At 36.8% G+C, this 20,284-nt stretch overlaps 2 protein-coding genes across 2 annotated transcripts; both read right to left on the bottom strand.

The window, feature by feature from the left end:
- Positions 1-1,160: 1,160 nt before the first annotated feature.
- LOC112829710 (olfactory receptor 5M11) lies at positions 1,161-2,129 on the bottom strand. Its single transcript, XM_025879433.2, has one exon. The coding sequence runs from the start codon at positions 2,127-2,129 to the stop codon at positions 1,161-1,163; it is 969 nt and encodes a 322-aa protein (XP_025735218.2).
- Positions 2,130-11,577: 9,448 nt separating this feature from the next.
- On the bottom strand, positions 11,578-12,513 carry LOC112829599 (olfactory receptor 5M5-like). Its single transcript, XM_025879282.2, has one exon. It carries the CDS (start codon positions 12,511-12,513, stop codon positions 11,578-11,580), a length of 936 nt encoding a protein of 311 aa, XP_025735067.2.
- Positions 12,514-20,284: the final 7,771 nt, after the last annotated feature.

Genomic DNA, 20,284 nt, shown 5'->3' with positions numbered 1-20,284 from the left:
CATGTATCAAATCATCAAATTGTACACCTAAGCTTACACAATGTTGTATGTCAATTATATCTCAATAAAGCTGGAAAAAAACACTAGACTTAGTAAATTTCCAAGATTAAAATCATAAGGAATATGTTTTCTGACAACAGGACTAAATTACAAATAAATAACAATGAAATATCTTTTAAAGTTCCAAATATATGGTAATTAAGCGTGGTCTTCTACATAGCCCATTGGTTAAAGAAGAAGGCACTGGGAAAATAAGAAAATTTTGCAAACTGAATGTAAAAAATACCAAATTTAGTTGTTTTCAGCTAAAGTAGTGTTTAGATAAAATACATAAACATTTATATGAGAAAAGAAGTAAAACTCAAATCAATAATCCAAACTTTCACTTAAAAATCTAGAAAAGAAGATGAAAGATAATGCCAAGTCATCCTCAATGTTTAAAATCCAAGTGACACAGAAAGTATTCTTTGTTTTCCTAGACCTGAGTGTGTAGATTCAGGCTTGCAGGTCAGAAGGAAGAAGTCAGTCTCTATAGTTCAGAGGCCACAGACAGGATCCACAAACTCAGAAGAAAAAAAAAAGGATCACTTTATTCCTCTCTTCCCATTTCATACTGACCATTATAAAAGTATATTCACAAGAAACAGGAACCACTCCCATGACCCATGGTTTTTGGTTTTATTTAGTAGCTCAGAGAAGTACAGAAGGATGTGTTTCATAAAGACTCCTAGTGCCAAAAAATAGAGAGTAATAAGAATATAATAAATCCAAGGAACTGAGCTGAGAGCATCTTTATCCTGTTTATCTTTGTAAACAATAAGAATACAGGAATGTTCCATGCCATATCAAGTGAGAATTTTCACTTAGAACAATGTTCCTCAAATTTAATGTGCTTACAAATCACCTATGATGTGATTGAAACCCAGATTTGGATATAGTGGATCTAGGTGCAGAATGTGGTGTTAAATTTCTAACAAACCCCAAGATGATGCTGTTGCTGCTGGTCTGTGGACCAATGTTGAGGGACAAGAGCTTAGATTAATAAGTGAAGCTCATTTTTTCCCAGACCTGAGATTTTTAGCTGAGATATTTGAGGCATATTCATAGAGAATATCAAAATACATCATCAGAATGCAAAGCTATTTAAGCCAAAGATTTAGTTATGATTTATTGGAAACTGGAGGCAGTCCCGTCTTAGTGACCATATTTCTTCTGAGGACATTCTTCAAGGCTTTCTTTACATCTTTGTTCCGCAGACTGTATATCAATGGATTAAGCACCGGACTTACAAAGGTGTAGAAGACAGCTATGATTTTGGATTCAGCAACAGTCTTATCTGTTGGTGGTCTTACATACATGCAGAAGAGTGTCCCATAAAATAGGGTCACAGCCATCATGTGGGAAGCACAGGTGGAGAATGCCTTGTGCCTTCCCTCTGCTGATTTGATCCGGAGGATGGCAGCGATAATGAAGCCATAGGACACCAGGATAATGCTGAGGGAGTTGGAGAGGTTGAAGCCAGCTGATATGAGCATGGCATGCTCTTTGACACGAGTATCAGAGCAAGAAACCTTAATCAGAGGCGGGTCAGCACAATAGAAGTGGTTGATGACATTGGATCTACAGAAGCTCAAGCGGAAGGTCAGGATGGCCTGCAAAAGCCCATCCGAAAAGCCATAGACATAAGGAAATGTGGCTAAGCCAATGCAGACACGCCTGGACATTTTCATACTATAGCGCAGAGGGTTACATATGGCCACGTAGCGGTCATAGGCCATTGCTGCCAGCATGTAAAACTCAGTGAGGAGAAGCGCGATGAAGATGTAACACTGTGTAAAGCAGCCAGCAAAGGAGATGGTCTTCTTCTCTGATAAGAAATTAGTCAACATCTGCGGGGTGGCATTTGAGGTATAGCACAAGTCTACAAAGGCCAAATTAGTGAGGAAGAAATACATGGGTGTGTGAAGATGAGAGTCCAGCCTGATCAATAGTATCATGCCCAGGTTGCCCAAGAGGGTAGCGAGGTACACACACAGAAACAGCACAAAGAGGAGAGGTTGGAGCTCGGGACGATCTGTAAGCCCCAGAAGAATGAATTCTCTTATTGCACTGTCATTTGTGATAGACATTTTCTGAGAGTCTGGACCTGCACTAGAAACAACAGAAACAAAGCAGACAGGAAGGTACAAATCATATTACTGACTATTGAAATAATTTTTCTCTGTACCTCCATGTGTCATTCAAAATGAATACTACCCTAAACACATTCTGTACTTCTACTAATCCATTATGTCATTTGTTTTTGTATTGAATTACTATTATATTTCTCTATATAGACACCTACAGTTACACCTTCAGCTATACTTATAGATAACTATAATTATAACTATAACTATCCATATATATACAACTGAGCTACATAACCTCTTGCTCTCTGCAATATTTTTTGCCTCTCAAACTCTACTTATCCTATAAGGTTCGGTATGTTTTATGCTTCCCGCACACCCTACATACTTCTCATTCATTTTGTAGCACATTACATAACCATAATGTGTCTACCTTCCACTCCTCATATATTCCTTCCACAGGCACAGAGACAAAGTCTAGCTCATTGTTGCACTGTGACTTCTTTTTTTTTTAAGATTTTATTTATTTATTTATTGGGGGGGGCAGCCGGGGAGGGGGGATGCAGCAGAGGGAGATAAAGAATCTCAAGCAGCTTCGATGCTGAGCTCAGGGCCGGATGGGGGCCTTAATCCCACAACACTGAGACCATGACATGAGCCGAAATCAAGAGTCGCATGCTCCACCGACTGAGCCACCCAGACACCCTGCGCGCTCTGACTTCTAAGTAGTTTTTATGAACTGAGTTTTAAAAAGAAAAGAAAAAAAAAAGGGTAAGCATGAAAAATTAATTACTTACAAGTGTTTACTCCTCTCTGTATCCCCACGGAGCTTGACATGACGTCATGTCCTTAGGAGAATTAAGAGCTTTGTGAATTTTAGTGTACAAAGAAATTTCCTGGAAAGCTTCTTAATCAAGAAAAGTCACAGAAAGTTTGTTTAAGAACCTCTTATGTGGGATATGGGGATCTTCATATGTAACAACTATCCAGGAGATTATAAAGCAGATATTCCCAGTCACAATTTTAAAAGGCATAGTCACAGTGGTCTTATAAACTTATGGCAAATAAATGAACAAAGAATCATCAAATCATATTAATTCTCACTCTGTATTTTGCAGTCTACAGTGATGACAATGTGTCGATAAAGAAACCAGTTTTGCATAGTTAGTATTTAAGTTGTTAATCACAACTTTATCTGTCTAGAGATATGACAATCCCCATGGCTTTTTTAGCTCTCCTTTACATCATTACTAGTGTTGAACTTCCTCTTCCTTCCTCTCAAATGCCTTTTTTTGCCCTTTTTCTCATATTCAATTTTTTAAAACTGGCCCAATTCTTATCTCATTTCAAAATGAGGCACTGAAACTTAGTTTAGTCTAAGTTTTAGAGAGCCAATGACAATGTCTTTTTGTGCTTCATCTCCTTTATCCAGAAGGGTAAGTACTTAACATTTGTTGAATACACTAGTAACAGTTACTAATAATGAGCAATGACCCTTAACCATGAGTTTTCATTTCCTCATTTGTAAATGGGAATGATAACTTCTGCCTGCCTCTAAAGTCATTGTGGACATCAAACTAGATGTTCATAAAATAAGTGTTTATTGATACTCAACATATCATGTGATTAGGCCCTGCGGATGCCAAAATGAACAGAACCTTCAAAAATCCATGCCCTTCTAGCATTCGCATCTAGTGGAAAGAGACACAGAGTAGTGAAAGTAAGTAAATGGTGATTCGAATGGCAGTGTTATAGAGAAAAATTAAGAAAATGGAGTTTTGTGGAGAGGGTGTTCAACTTTTAAATAGTAACATCACTGAAGTACTCGTGAAAAGGTGACCGTTTTTAGCAACAAACTGAAGGAAGATGAGCACAAGCAGTAAGCTTATTTTAAGAAAGGTGTTCTAAGGAGAATAAAGAACGGAGGCAAAGGTACCATATGTGATCTTTCTTTGGAACTGCTAGGGATGTGTGTATGTGTACAGGTTTCATGCAGAGGAGTGAAAAAGTCCCAGCTTAGATGTTCCCTAAAATGTAAATGATTAACTTCTTTGAAAGTCTGATTCATCTCCACTTATGAGTTTCCTACCAAGAATAGCAATGCCCTTCACTGCAGAACAGGAGTCAGTGGAGAGTTGCAGCCACTCTTCCAGAAGTGTCTAGCAGGAAATTACCTTTCAAACAGCATATTTCTTTAAATGACATCAACAGGATGGCTTAGGAGATAATTTCATATTCGTTTGCACCCAGGAAACCCTAGAAAGAGTGGAGATAGTGTTCCCAGAAAAATGGAAAGAAAAAGATCAGGATGTGCAAATTTCAGATTTATAAAAGGCACGACAGGAAATTGGACTTGAGAGGCTCATTTGCAGAAAAACTCATTTGTTGCATGTCACTTAATGACTGCCTATGGAATCTGAAATGGTCTTGACCCACAAGCTCAGTGACTTGTGTGGGATCCAGAAACACCCACTTGAAAGTAGAGCAGAAGTCCTGATAAGTTAAGACAGGCACAAAAAAGACAATGAATAACATGTTTGCTAAAAAAGAACATCACAGATGACCCAGCTGCCTGGGTCAAGCCAGAGTGAAAGGTGAACATCTTCTGAGTAATGAGTTGTGTGTGGGTTTAGTAGTTTACAACCAAGAAAAGTCCCTAAATAACGAGGAAAGAACCAGCAAAGGAGTTGCAAAAGGACAGTACAAAGCTGCAGGTGGTAAAGCGTGGAACTAATTCAGGGCATGAAACCTAGCTTAACATGCCTCTGAAATCAGGGTAAGGTCAGCTGCACAAGGTTCTTGCCCATGAAGCGAGGTGTTCCCGGAACACAGAGACCAGCAGAGCTGATGATGGGAATATAGAAGGAGGAGAGCACCCCTGTGAAAAGAAGTAAAAAGAAGAAAAAGGATAAAAGGAAAAAAAAAACCTCAGGCAAGGATTCAGCCCTGGAGAAAATGTGCTAGAGGGCAACACAGCTCAATTCATCTAGCTGTCTAGACAATTTTGTAGCCCATTCTTTTACAAGAGAATGAGAAAAGACTTTGTTTCTGAAAAAAAGAAAGAAAAGTTAAAGAAGAACCCTTAGCAAGAATTCAGTGACAGAACGGGCCTTAGACTTCTTCCTTTTTTTTTTAAATGCAAATCTCATTAAAAAATCTAAGAAACCACTGAAACTATGGATCCACAAAGAGGATAAATGCACACACTCAAAATCTTGCCAAAAAGTAAATAGATAGATAGATGATAGATAGATAGATAGATGATAGGTAGATAGATAGATAGATAGATAGATAGATAGATAGATAGATAGATGATAGATAGATAGATGATAGATAAAAGTAAGGGTCTCATAGATCTCCTGGCTTCAACTCTAAGAACTTTCTGTTAGAGTAAGCTCTAACCCATGCCTGAAAAGTTTGCATATTTCACACAAACAAGGTGCAAATTGCTGTGCCTCAGTTTGAGATTTTTGCCATCTCCTCTTGACTAAAAATAAAGAACATAAAAACACACATACTTACTTCTAGTTGTGAAATGCACCTATTTTCTCACCTCTGATTAAAGAAGTTCACTGAGGCCTTTCTAAGCTACTAAATGTAGCTGCATTTATACCAGGATGTGGGAGGTAGGGACAGGTCATCAAGCAAGTTACAGAAGAACTTGAGAATAGCATGAATGAGTGTTACATGGGGAATCAGGCCTCTGGGGATTAATTAGGACACTCTGGGATCAGAAAGCTAATCATATGCCTCGGTCTTATTTTCCATAATTTCAAATTTCCTATTTGCCCTAAGAGCTCTGGGGAAGGCACATCAAAAAAGTTCATCTTGAAATTTTGATGATCATCTGATTTTTTTCCATTTCTTTCTTTCACACTAAAACTGTTTCCTCTCCTAAACTCCAGATCTCTCAGAATATCAAAGTCTTGGAGATGGTCAGTCACAGGTAGAATTGTGAAACACACAGGGCAGTGGCAAACGGCTTGGTGAGCACTTCCTATGTCTGGACAACTTTCACATAGGTACTTGCATGTCCTCAAAATAACCCTAAGAGGCAGAGACTCCATCCTCAATGTTCAGCTGAATAGACAGAGGCTCCACTAAAGCAGCAGTGAGGGACTAACTCCCCCAGTGCCACATAACTACTAAATGGAAGGTTAGAATTCGATGGCCACCTTCACATGCCGAGTGGACTCCATTTTCAATTGTAGGTAGCTGCCATGCCTCAACCTGCTGTCACACTTTGTCCTCTGTCCACCTCTGGCTTTAAATATTCCCTGAGCTTCCCCTCCACTCAACACCGTCCTCATTCCCATCAGATTCAAGCTGCTTCTAGCAGTAGGACAAGCTGAAATAGATGTCTCTCAAAAGATGCTTTCTCTGCCTCCACAGAAACGAGACCTGAGCACTCTGCCATGTGTTCTTAGAGATCTGCCCCCATCCCTGTCTAACACACTCTGTTTCATTACCTGCCAATATCTCTCTTGCCACCATGACATACACCACAAACCCATACAGGCAAGGACTGTGATCTCAGCATCTAGCCCAGGCCCTGGGACATAATAGTTCATCAACAGATACTTGCTGAATAATACAAGGAGTATGTAATATGCACTTAATTCTGTGAGCACACAACAAATCTTGGTTATTCCCTCCCAAGGAACTTTGCATTTTATGGAGCATACTTCTTTTTCCCTCACAAATGAAATCTGTAGGGAGATGAAATGGAATCAGTGGCTAATTTATTTAAGAAACCACAGGAAAGAATTCCTCATGGGGGTAATTAATTATAGGTTACAGGCATCGGACACTTAATTTGTGCTGGGTATTAAGCTTAGCACCTTGCAAGCATTAGTTCAGTTATTTCTTACACTACTCCATGGGGCGTCAATACTATTATCTTCATTTAACAGATGGGAAACTGAGGCTAAGAGAGATTAAGTAACTTTCCCTGGTAGAAGCAAATTATAAATTGTGAGCCTGGGATTCAAACAGGCCAATGGATAGCCCTTGATATCACATAGTTGATAGTTTAGCAAAGAAACGTGACAAGCTCACACCATGCTAAACATTCTCCAGGCTTACTGGCATTCATTCACTCATTCACTCAATCATCCAGAGGGTTAAAAACACTCAGGGAAAGCTTTGTGTTTACCATTGTTCTGTCATCATAGAGAGTATAAGAGAAAGTGAAAGGATTTGTGTCCTTAAACAGTTTCTGCTTCATGGTGGGAGGGATGAGGCAGGGGTATGTAAAGTTTCACAGCTGGGTTTTCAATTGGTAAGAATTCACGAAGATCATGGTGGAAAGTGGTAGAAAGTAGAGCTTGCAATGAAATAATTATAATGCAAAGAACATAATGATAGTTTATCAACTCAATATATATCTATTGAGAATCATCTATATTCTAGGTCTGGGGAAAATACTGGCTTTATAATAGTGAGCAAAACCAGATATGGACCTTGCCTTCTGGACCTGACAATCTGGGGATGACACAATCATGAATCAATCAAACAAATATCATACAAATGTTAACTTGTAGTTGTGAAAAGTCCTGTACATTAAAGGTCCGTGACACTGTGAAAACATACTCAGAGGATAAGGCTTAACTTGGAGAAATCGGCCAATGAGCCACCAAAGATGGAGCAGGATAAATATAACTGATACCAACAAAGACAAAAACTGAAACTAAAAAACATCAAATTTAAAATGAGAAGAAAGTAACCTACAGAGAAATAATGGATAATCTAGTAATATTATCCTCTCTAGAACAAATTACTACAGGCCAGAAAATGAAATATTTTCTATGTGTTGAAAGGAAATCCTGGTCTATCTCGATCCATACCCTAACTCTCAAAGAATTCCTCTTTGGGAGTTAAAGTTAAAAACAAACAGTTTCAGACAAATAAAAACAATTTCTCTCACAGAAACTGTTTGAGGACTAATAATTAAGGGTATAAATCATGTAGAAGAAAACTAGACCCAGGATGAAAAGTGAATGCAAAGGGAACAGTAAGAGAGTCATTGACAAAAATGGCTAATATTAAAGGAACATTAATATTAAATAAATATTCAATACAGTTATAATTTCAGTCATATATAACATAATATTTAAACAGTTTATTATTAAATGATAATTTATTATCCATCATATAGTATATACTTCTTCATGACACCATATAAGATAGAAGCAGGAGTACTCAGAATTAAAATATTCCATAATCTTTTTATTATTCCAAGTAAATATGACTAATGAAGACTTAGTTAAGTCATTATGCCTATCCAAATTTAAAGAAATTTACTAAAAATAGAAAGTACAACATATAATAATCAAACAAAAAGTAGAACCAAAAACTAAAAAAGCATTTAGAGAACACAATTTAATTTGTGGTAGGAGAGGGGAAAAAACATAGAGAAAATGTTTTCAAAGGACAAAATAAACTGTTAGAAAATATTACTAAATATATATTTTCACAATAAAATATGAAATTCAGTGATTAAAAGGACTCAGAGCCTGAAAGTCAAGGGTAAAAATGTACATAATAGGCGTCAAGTAGCCAAAAACAATAAAAAATACTGCTGAAGATATATGAATAGCAGGCAAAATACACTTTTAGATTTTAATCAACAAAGTTGGGAGAAAGTACAAAAGACTAGTTCATTAATTGACATGAGCTAATAAAATAGGAAAAAAATTACAAACAGAAATAAACAAATCCACAACCATCTCTCAGTGTTTAGATATGAAACATTAAAACATTTGTAGGGATATGAAAATCTTTTTTAAAAAATCAACAGGATTGACCTTGACCTCATAGAACGCTGCTGTACCCAGCCCCAGTTTCTTCTAGAGTGATTTTTGACACTGTTGACTTTCAGGACTTGTAGTCTCAGGAGAAAATGCCAAAGGTGAGCAGTAGGGTGCCATGATATGGATGGGTGTGCAAATTGTCCAGCAGGAAATGGACCACCTGTAATACCTGAAGAGGGAAAAACATAACAACCCACTTTTGTTGCCATGTTCTTTGTGAACTCTTACATCTGGATGTGAGAGATTCAGGTTTGGGAATTAAACCAGTTTACAAAAGAAAGAAAAGATGAGCAAGGCATGCAGAACTGATGACAAATTGCCACATATGCTAAGCCCTAGGTCAGGAAGACCTATAATGGCAAGTACCAAATAAAAGGATGGACACAGACCTCAATAGCTTTTTCTCTTTTCATTCTTGTTGCCACCACCATTGGTTCATTGAAGTGGGTATCACGTGCCTTCTGGGAAAATAACAGACTTGAACTCTGGAGAATAAAGTATTTCTATACATCGTAATTGTATCTTCTGTCAGAAGATTTTTAAAATTTTTGTAAGCTTTATAAAATTTATTTTTATATATCTTTTCAGCATCAGTTGAAAATTGACTTTTTATAAAATTTTTATTTTATTTTTTATAAATAGTCTGCATTGATGAAGGAATTGACAGATTGGTCCCACAATAGACGACCAGACTGATACAAATCCAAAACTTGATACATGACAGAATTTTCACCAACATCTTAATGAGAACCATATGGAGTATTTAAAAAACAGAAAATGTATTACTTTCATCAAAAATCAGGATTAAAGACTGTTTTGCAACATTTATGATATCAACAAAAATAAAGACTTAAATATGCAAAACAAAGCATTGAAAGAAAATATAAGAGAATATCTTTATATTAAGAAAGAATTTAGACAAGACATACAAAGCACAACCATAAAGAGAAGAGTAAATTTTGAACTATGTTAAAGTGAAAAATTTCTACCCTACCAAGTATATCAGGCACAAAAGTGAAGTACAAGCTAAAAACAGTCTGAAGTATCGACATTGCATTTATCATTAAAAGGTTATTACCTAGTGCAGAATACATAAGGAGCTATTACAAATGTACAAAATGAAGATAAAATAACCCAGTTGAACAATGAACAAAGAATGCAGACATAGAACTGGAAAAAAAAAGAAAACCCTGCAATTAGTATCAAAGCACTTAAAAACACTTCACCTCGCTTGTAATGACAACACAAAAGCTTAAACAAGAAAGGAGAATCCATTTTACACCCATCAGATTGGAAAGCATTATGAAAGTCTGATAATATATAGTATTGGCAAGAATATGGAGTAAAGACCAGTCTCGCACACTGTTTGCAGGAGAGCAAATTGGTAGAGCAATTTGGCAATATCCTCTAAATTTAAAGATGTTTTTTCTTATGACCCAGAAATTACCCTCCAAGGAGTGAGTGTACATGAGAGGATCTCTTGAACTGGTACACACTCAGAATTTCAGAGGAAAATGCATTTCTAGATTTTCATATTATCCAGGAACAGGAAAAATGTATTCATCTATCAATAATAGAATGGATAGATAGTCTGTGGTATGTTTATATACTGACGTAGACTATCTCAGTGAAAACTGATGCTACATGAACCAGCAGGGAAGAATCTAACAATATTTAGTGAAAATAGAATAACTTGCAGAAGGAGAGCATAATTCATTTATAACAAATTTTAAATCTAGCAGAGTAACAATATTTAATTCTGTGAATACATAAACACAAGCAAATGTTAGAATTCTACATAGGGATAAGAAACATTAAATTCAATGCGAGTTGAGTGCAGGCAATGGAGAGAGGAACAGAATCAGGCAGGGAGGGCTCAATTTGAGAACATCTGAGTATGTGAAATGTCGGAAACAAACAGGCATGGATGAAGACTTGATCAGTTACACTTGCACAGGTGGTCTTTACACTATTTTCTATTTTTCCATATATGTTGGAAATAGTTCTTAATGAAAAATTAACAAGTGAAACCACAAAACCAGTTTTATAATGAGGGTGGATGTTGATTTAAAAAAAAAAAAAAACTTCCAAGTAAAATATGCCAGGCTATCAAAACGCTTATGAACAAGGATTCCGCTGAACCAGTATTATCACTATAAAGATATTTCTTAGAGTAATCTAAGATACCCAGACATCTTCATTACTACATGATCTGTATAAAGGCAAAAAGAAACAAGAAAAAAAATGTTTATGGTTGAGAAGTTTCCGGATATTAGTTTGAAAATTATTAAGCACTATAAAAATTGAACAGATGGTCATTGATATAGCATCATTTGGAAATTCTGTCTTTTATAACTTTGTACCAATACAAATTTATTGATAGAATCTTTTGAACAATAGCAAAAACCTCAGTCTTGTCTTTCAATTCTTATGCAATATCTATTATTATTATTATTATTATTCACTGAGATGGCACTTTAAATGCTAGCAAATATTTTGCTATCTTCTTCTAAGTCTAATAGGCAAATTATGAAAGACAAAAATATATGTAATGACCGAAAGTGATTTGCTAATTTTAAATGCTCATTAATTCGTCAGATAATAAGATATATATATATACTTGTGACCAAAGTGTCTACTTAATTTAACAACTTCTTTTGGAAAACTTTCCTGATTGCTCTTTTAACATCTTTGTTCCTCAGGCTATAGATCAAAAGGTTTAACATAGGACTTACAAAGATATAAAACACTGCGACAATCTTCCCCTGTTCTACAGATGTTTCAGAAGGGGGTCTCAGGTACATGCAGAACAGTGTCCCATAAAAGATGGTGACAGCCGTCAAATGGGACCCGCAGGTGGAGAAGGCTTTGCGCCTCCCCTCAGCAGATCGGATATGCAGAATGGCTGAGAAAATGAAAATGTAGGAGATGAGAATGATGGTGAGTGAACAAATGAGGTTGGAGCCAGCCACAACGAACATGGCAGTTTCTTTGACATAAGTATCTGAACAGGCAAGGACTATGAGGGGTGGGTCTGCACAGTAAAAGTGGTTGATTTCATTGGGTCCACAGAAGGAGAGGTGAAGCATCAGGATGGTCTGTGCCAGACCATTTGCAAAGCCATAAATATAAGGGGTGGCAACGAGAGAGAGGCAGACACATCGGGACATCTTGCTGCTATACAACAAGGGTTTGCAGATGGCCATGTAGCGGTCATAGGCCATCACTGTGAGCATATAATAATCAGTGATCACCAGGGCAATGAAAAAGTGGAATTGTATAAGGCAACCCAGGAAGGAAATGGATTTTCTCTTGGATAAGAAATGAACCAGCATCTGTGGAGTGACATTGGTGGCATAACAGAGATCCACAAAGGAGAGGTGACTGAGGAAGAAGTACATTGGAGTGTGAAGTGTCGAGTCACTTCTGATTAACAAAATCATGCTCACGTTGCCGATTACTGTGATAAGGTAGATGACTAGGAAGACCACAAAAAGGATGGGCTGTAACTCAGCCCCATCTGTCAGTCCCAGGAGAATAAACTCAGTCACTGCTGTGTAGTTTTTCTTTAACATTGTGTGTCCTTGGCTTCAAATGGGGGCTAAAAGAAAGGAAATAAAAATGTATGTCTTTTGTAACGTGTCCCTTACCCCCATCATGTCATCTGATGAGTCTTCTCCAAAATTTGCAAAAACACTTGCGACATAAAGAAATAGTTTAGTAAGCATGCAACTGATACTTTAAACCTCTAAATTAGTATAGAGCTCCTTTTAGAAAGGCGGTCCTATTTTAAATGCCTTTCTGCAAGTCTTCATGTTGAAAAGATTTTATCTTCTCTGCAAGATTTATTACATTAGTTCACTTACAATTTCTTTAAATGCTGTTGTTTTTTGAACATTACAATCCTTTGTTTCTCGGTGTATTTTTGATGGTTGTATATAAATCCTCATCTGTTTTGCGCCCCTGAATGGAATGACGCATATCCCTGAAGAACTTGTCCTTCTGTCCCTCTGAACTCAAGATCATTTCAAACAGTTTGTTCCCTAACTCTGCAATGCATGTCCTTTCCCTTTGTGTCTCCTCTACTCAGACGGCCCTCATATCACCAAAACTTACTTAATTTTTAAGAGCCTAGGATCTCCTTTGCTTTGTGTATTAATGCCAAATATCAGGGCCAAAAATTGGTTCATGGTGCATAAAAATCAATTATATATTTGGTATAAGAAAAGATACATGTACAGTACATAAACTTTATATGTATCTATAAGATATACACATACAAAATATATTGGTGACACCAAGTATTCATTGGGGAGAGATTAGGGAAAACATATATTAAAATGCTCCCTGGTGTAGGGGAGGAGACAATGATGAAGAAAAGACTAACAAACATATCCATGCTTTATAATAATTTTATTGAAACTCAATAATATACACCCAGGTATGGCAATGTTAAACTGCCTCTTACTAATAGCTACAAGGCCAAGGATAGACAGGGATCACTTTGTAAGGCACTTTGTAAATGCCTCCAACATTCTTGTCCATTGCATTATCTCATTACACATGTGGACTTTGGACTTATTGACCAGGATAATAAAATGCAAGACAAATCACCTAAATCAATATAATCATAATTATTTTGTATGTTTCTCAGTTCTTAAGATTTGAGTATCTGTCATAATAGACAAGTACCCTTTGAGGTTGGGGTGGTATTTTTAATAAATATCTACTTATTGACACATAAATCATGTGTCAAAATAATTAATGTCTCTATTTGTTACTGCAGGTTAATGATGCAATGCAAGCTTGAACATATCAGATAATTTAACTGAGTACTTTATGAAAATAACTTTTCTTTAGAGAAACGAAAGACAACATCCTACATGATTTGAACAAAGAAAACTCAGAGAGAAGCATTTGTAGGGAGACAAAGTGGCTCTGCAGACACCTGAGGCTCTGCACTCTTGACATTCACCCTCACCCTGAGACTCTCTCAAGTAGATGCTTGCTGGCACTATGCAAGCACCTAAAGAGTCTAGAAGGTTGGTCTTTATTTTAAGAAGGCTGGTGTCTCTTGATAGGTGGTCATCATTCAGTCTGAAGTGGAAAAAGGGTTAGGGAAGGAATCTGCATGAAAGACATTTTAATTAACTTTATTTTTTATTTAAATTAAATTTAAATAATTGATGTATATCATAAACCTAAGAGTGGCTGATACTCTATGAAGGGGTACAGAGCATTAAACAATAGGATGCTTATAATCAGAAAGAGTAGTGTCATTAACTTGGAAGGAACTAGAAAGATTATTTAACACCACTCCCTAATTTTCTTCATGAAGTAAGAGACAGTATACATGGTTAGGTTTTGAGTGTCCTCAATGTGAACAGATACTGGAGGTCTTCAGCAAGACCTCCTTGCCAGAAAACCCCCATGTCCATTTCCTAGCTATGGGGCTTGACCAAGTTACTCATCTCTCTAATTTTCCTCATGCATAAAATTTGGTTCTCATAGCAACTCCTTCGTATGAGGGATTTAATCCAGGTAAAATGTCAAATATGTCTGACATGTAGGATGCACTCAATAAGTTGTAGCTACTATTATATTGGATGAAAAATCCAAGTCTAGTCTAAAATAACACTCAACATAAAAATGTGAGTCTCAAAGACAAGATTTTATCTAATCATTAATTACAGCCTCAGTGGCACCTAGAACAGTGTTTTCCCAAATGGAGCCAATCAATCATTATCTATGGAATGAATTTTCTTTCTGGCCTAGTTCCGTTTCCATTTGAACTACTACTCTATTGAACATTTATAAATACTTCTACTTTTAGAAGATCGTTAGAATTTAAATCAAGACATTTGTTAATTCATCAGTCCATAATTTTATTTTTGTTGATTAAAATATTTTTTTCTACATTCCAAAATATATTTTCACAATATCAAACCCTACCTTTGAAAGTAGTGTGATTTCCCAATAACAGTACGAATAGAAAAACCTGAAGAGTATATAACAGAATTGTCACATAGGGACCAAATCCCTATGGTTTAATTATTTCTAGGAGCAAATCATTCAGACTACATACAGCCACTATCTTATTCTCTTGCAAATCCTAACTAAGTTCATCGAGGACATGATTTTGGCCCATTCCCCAATACCAAAAGGGAATCAAATCTCCCAAGAATCATGTAGGAATGGGATTCATCACTTATTTTAAATTATGCTTAAATGTCTTACTATTTTTTGACTGGGGGAATAATAGGTTCTCCTGTTTACAACATGTAAGGTAGAAAGGTGCCTGGTATACAGAGAAAGTTTTGGAGTCTCGGGGGCATGCCATTAGAAGATCAATTAACTTCTGTTGGACTTGGGCTAGTTATTTACTAATTCTGAGCTTTGTGCTTTGTCTTTTTAATAGGAATAATTATGCATAGCTATGTATGTACCCTGGGAACATTACAGATATACAGGTAATATAGATGTGCTGGTGATTCTCCCTCTGTCACTTCACCCCACCCAGACCTTTTGACTGTTCTTCTCTACCTTCCTTTGTCCCCTTGGATTTTAACCCTTTTGGATCACATCAATAGAGCTCCTTTGGTGTCCAGTTTCAGCTGAGTTTGGCCAATGGGAGAAACCAACGGGATATCAAAAGTGGGGAAAAGAGAAAAGTAGCTCCATTTATTTCCCATTCTCTCCCAGATCCACAGTGAAGGTGCCAGAGTGGCTGTATCCTTCTAAACAAAACTCCTGCTGAGCTGTGTGTTGGGGAGGGAGGTGGCCAGGGACTTGCTTCCAGCTTCTAGCTCTCCTTGGGTCTGGGGATTTATAATCCTGGTCACTTCAGAACTTCCTGCTGCTAGCCTCCAGATGCTTCAACTTCTTTGATTGATTTCTGTAACTTTGCCTGTATTCTCTGTCCTTTCACTAAATGCTCTTCATGTAAACAGTCTAAGTGAAATGTTGTTTTATACCATGTCCCTAACACAGGCCAGAGCAGTACACAGTAGTTATTTTATTGAATAACTTGCAGTGGGAGTAGTAGCAGAACGAACAATTATGGTAAGAATGATAAGTCATTTTGTTAAAGTCTTGGGATATATCTGAGTTTCGAAGATTCTGGCCTGGAACTCAAAAGGACCATTGAGGTACTCTCCTTCTGGAACCTGAATCAACTGAGGACTACACATATGAGTCAGATATCGTCATTACTATCAATGTTGCAGGTAGACTTGGATTTGACAATGTGGCTGAGACATGCTTATCTGTTCCTTTCCACTGAATTGAAGCCACCCAGACACTGCTGACCACATAACTCTTGGTCCTTCCTTCCTTTCCCAGAGCCACGGCCAGTCAGCACATCTGATTGAGACAGGACATGTTCATTAATCACATAGAGAATTGGATGACTTGTATTACTGGACAGATAGCAAGCAGCAAGAATCTTTTCCATAACCTCACCAATCTCCACTCACCCTAATTAGATAAGCATGTGAAGGATATTGTGAATGGAATCCAAAGTGTCCTTCAAAACTTTTCCCCAAAAGTCACTTAGAAACCCCTGCCTCAATCCTTTTTACCACAGTTGGAAACCCCTATCATGTGTTTATGAAGTCCAGAAACCTCTGGTTATCCTTGACTTCCTACTTTCATTCCCATTCCTTCCAAATATTTATCCTTGACTTTTAATAAATGTTACTATTTATTTTCATTGTATTATACACCTTTTTTTATTATGTTATGTTAATCACCATACATTACATCATTAGTTTTTGATGTAGTGTTCCATGATTCATTGTTTGTGCATAACACCCAGTGCTCCATGCAGTATGTGCCCTCCTCAATACCCATCACCAGGCTAACCCACCCCTCCACCCCCCTCCCCTCTAGAACCCTCAGTTTGTTTCTCAGAGTCCATAGTTTCTCATGGTTCGTTTCCCCCTCCGATTTTCCCCCCTTCATTTTTCCCTTCCTACTATCTTCTTTTTTTTTTTTTAACATATAATGTATTATTTGTTTCATAGGTACAGGTCTGTGATTCAACGGTCTTACACAATCCTTGACTTTTAAATACCTAGAGTCAAATTTTCCTAAATTGAGAAGAAGAAACAGGAGGAAGAGGAGAAAAAGAAGTGAAAAAGAATTATAGGAATTCAAAGAAACTTCAAAGAGGCTTTCAATGTTACTTTAAAAGTATTGGGAGATCCTTCTTTTTAAAAAATATTACACAACTTTTAAAATTCATTTCTTTAAAAGAAATTTCAACTTCGGGGAAATGGTATGAATGGGAAGTGCATGACACAAGAAAAGCAAATCATGGTGCTGAGCACTTTTTAATCTCATTAACCACCATCAATCTAGTACCAAACCCAAACTTTGTGCCTGGAATATATAGTAGTTTTCAGCACTCCTCATGCCTTTAATCTTCTTCATAAGAAACATGTATGTGTGTGTGCATGTGTGTGTGTGTGTGTGTGTGTGTGTTTATAATTTTTCAAGGATGTCTGAAACATAATTACCTATAAACATCCATTATTAGCCTTTAAAAACATCTTAACAAACCGATCTGGTTTGAAATGTTTTCAGAGCCAGCCAGAAAATATCTAAAAGAATATTTTATTTGAATCGTATCTCTGTGTTATTAGAGAAAAGATATTCAATTTCTCTGAGTGTCAGGCTTTTCCTCTGTAAGAAATAAATTATATCTATATTACAGGGATATTGTAAGTTTTAAATATACTTTACTTTTTCTTTGTAATGAAGATGGATGTTCATTTTAAAATGCTTAGCACACTAGTGGCTGGTATCTCAGAAATACTTGAGAGATGAAAGTAGCTGCCATACTGAGTTGCAAATGTGTGTGATCTACCAGCAGATAATGTAAAGTAAATGTGAAAAATGTAACTTTAAAAATTCTCTGTAATTGTTTAGCCCTTCCTCTGGAGACTTCTGCTGTGCAGAGATGTGGCAAAACAAATTCAAAGTATGTTTTTTTATAGTGAATCTGCTAAAAAACCAATTAACCATATTTGTCAGGACTACATTTATGAAAATCCAGAGATAATTTCAACTATCAAGGCCTGTATACAGAGTGTATAATGTTGAAGTTTATTGTAAAAATATTTGCAAGCTCATCAACAATAAGTCAATTATCATAAGATTGGTGAGCAATTCAAATTTCTATAATGAATACAATAATATTATACTAGAGTTTCTACCCATCTCAATGAACCAACTAGACAGAAAAGCATTTCAGAATGACAAAGAGTATATATAGGATTTTTGTTTGTTTAACTAGGGATTTTTGCCCATCTGACAAGTGAAGATTTTTTATTTACTCTTTGCATGTTCATGGCAACCGATATATAAACATTTTGCATGTTTCTCTCATATTTCCTGAAGAAAATTTGACAAAATATCTTTGTCATATTACCTGAGTCCTTATGTTGAGACATAATTACATATCACATAGACTTGTGAAGCATGACTTTCTTTTAAAGAACAGCTTTGGACTTAGAGCCATCAAAATTTAAATAACTCTTCGATCTTTCTCTTAAGGTAAATGCCCAATCCTTAACATTTTAATCTTTTTTTTTTCCTTTGATGACTTACAAGGCCTCTTATCACTGGGGAAGAGAGGTTTTGATCTGTGTCCATTATGCTTATGCTTCTCTTTGGTCTTTTTGAGAAAACCACCAGTGCTATTCACAAAGGGAAAAACTATTCCAGCTGGGGATATGATGAGCAGAATCATGGCAAAGACCTCTTCATTATAAAGAATGCAATACCTTTTTCATGCCTTAGAAAGAATCTCAATACAGAAATTGGTACTCCACGTTTTTGCATTTAATAAAAGATACTGCATGCATCTAAAGATTGACCCATAAATTAGGATACCATCCATTAAGAAATGACTTTTGTCTTTTGTAAACATCCCCAGAGGGAGTCCCAAGGATGTCCCATAGGTGATTTCCTAATGAAGGTTTCAGGCAAGAGTCATCCAGAGTTAATCACTCAGGTATAAATCCTTCTACTTTGGCGACCTTCCAGGAGCCTAGGAAATCACTATCCCTCCACAAGTAAGTCTGACAGTTCTGAAAATCAAGAACGCCTAATAAATATTGTTTGATTTACTACTATCTTCTCTTTTGAACATAAAAATGGAAATAGTAGTGATTATAATAAGAATTGCCACATTAAGACAAAACCATAGGCAGGCAGACTTAGACAGCAGGTGACTGGTAATGTATTAGAAGGTCAGGCCTTGCAACCATCCCAAACGTAGTTACAGATCCTTTTCACAACACAGCTAAGATTTAGAATAAGCTTACATGTTGAGATTAGCTAGTCCTTGGATTTCAAAAAGTCCATACATCTAACTTCCCTTTTAAGTTTTCCACCTCCAAAGCCTAGAGCATAAGAATTTGGCACAAGAAAATATCTTCCCTTCCATATGGCTTTATTGATTTCATACTTTTTTCTTTTTTTTAATTTTTTTATTGGTATGTTAATCACCATACATTTCATCATTAGTTTTTGATGAAGTGTTCCATGATTCATTGTTTGCGCATAACACCCAGTGCTCCACACAGAATGTGCCCTCTTTAATACCCATCACGAGGCTAACCATCCTACCACACCCCTCCCCTCTAGAACCCTCAGTTTGGTTTTCAGAGACCATTGGCTCTCATTCTTTGTCGCCCCCTCTGATTTCCCCCATTCTTTCCTCCCCTCCTGCTATCTTCTACTTTTTTTTCTTAATATATATTGCATTATTTGTTTCAGAGGTAAAGATCTGTGATTCAACAGTCTTGCACAATTCACAGCGCTGACCATAGCACGTACCTTCCCCAATGTCTATCACCCAGGCACCCCATCCCTCCCACCCACCCCCGACTCCAGCAACCCTCAGTTTGTTTCCTGAGATTAGGAATTCCTCATATCATTGAGGTCATATGATATATGTTTTTCTCTGATTGACTTATTTTGATCAGCATAACACCCTCCAGTTCCATCCATGTCGTTGCAAATGGCAAGATCTCATTCCTTTTGATGACTACATAATATTCCATTGTGTATATATACCACTGCTTCTTTATCCATTCATCTGTTGATGGACATATCGGCTCTTTCCACAGTTTGGCTATTGTGGACATTGCTGCTATAAACATTGGGATACACGTACCCCTTTGAATCCCTACATTTGTATCTTTGGGGTAAATACCCAGTAGTGCAATTGCTGGAATGTATGGTAGCTCTATTTTCAACTTTTTGAGGAACCTCCATACTGTTTTTCAGAGGGGTTGCACCAGCTTGCATTCCCACCAACAGTGTAGGAGGGTTCCC

This window comes from Callorhinus ursinus, unplaced genomic scaffold (genome assembly GCF_003265705.2).
Source record: "Callorhinus ursinus isolate GAN/ISIS: 27379988/994484 unplaced genomic scaffold, GSC_fseal_2.0 scaffold21, whole genome shotgun sequence".
Taxonomy (NCBI): domain Eukaryota; kingdom Metazoa; phylum Chordata; class Mammalia; order Carnivora; family Otariidae; genus Callorhinus; species Callorhinus ursinus.
The sequence above is the reverse complement of the archived record's forward strand: the minus strand, read 5'-3'. Positions and strand labels throughout refer to the sequence as shown.

Coding starts and splice junctions, on each gene's coding strand:
- LOC112829710 (XM_025879433.2), bottom strand. CDS start 2,129: ATGTCTATCACAAATGACAGTGCAATAAGAGAATTCATTCTTCTGGGG.
- LOC112829599 (XM_025879282.2), bottom strand. CDS start 12,513: ATGTTAAAGAAAAACTACACAGCAGTGACTGAGTTTATTCTCCTGGGA.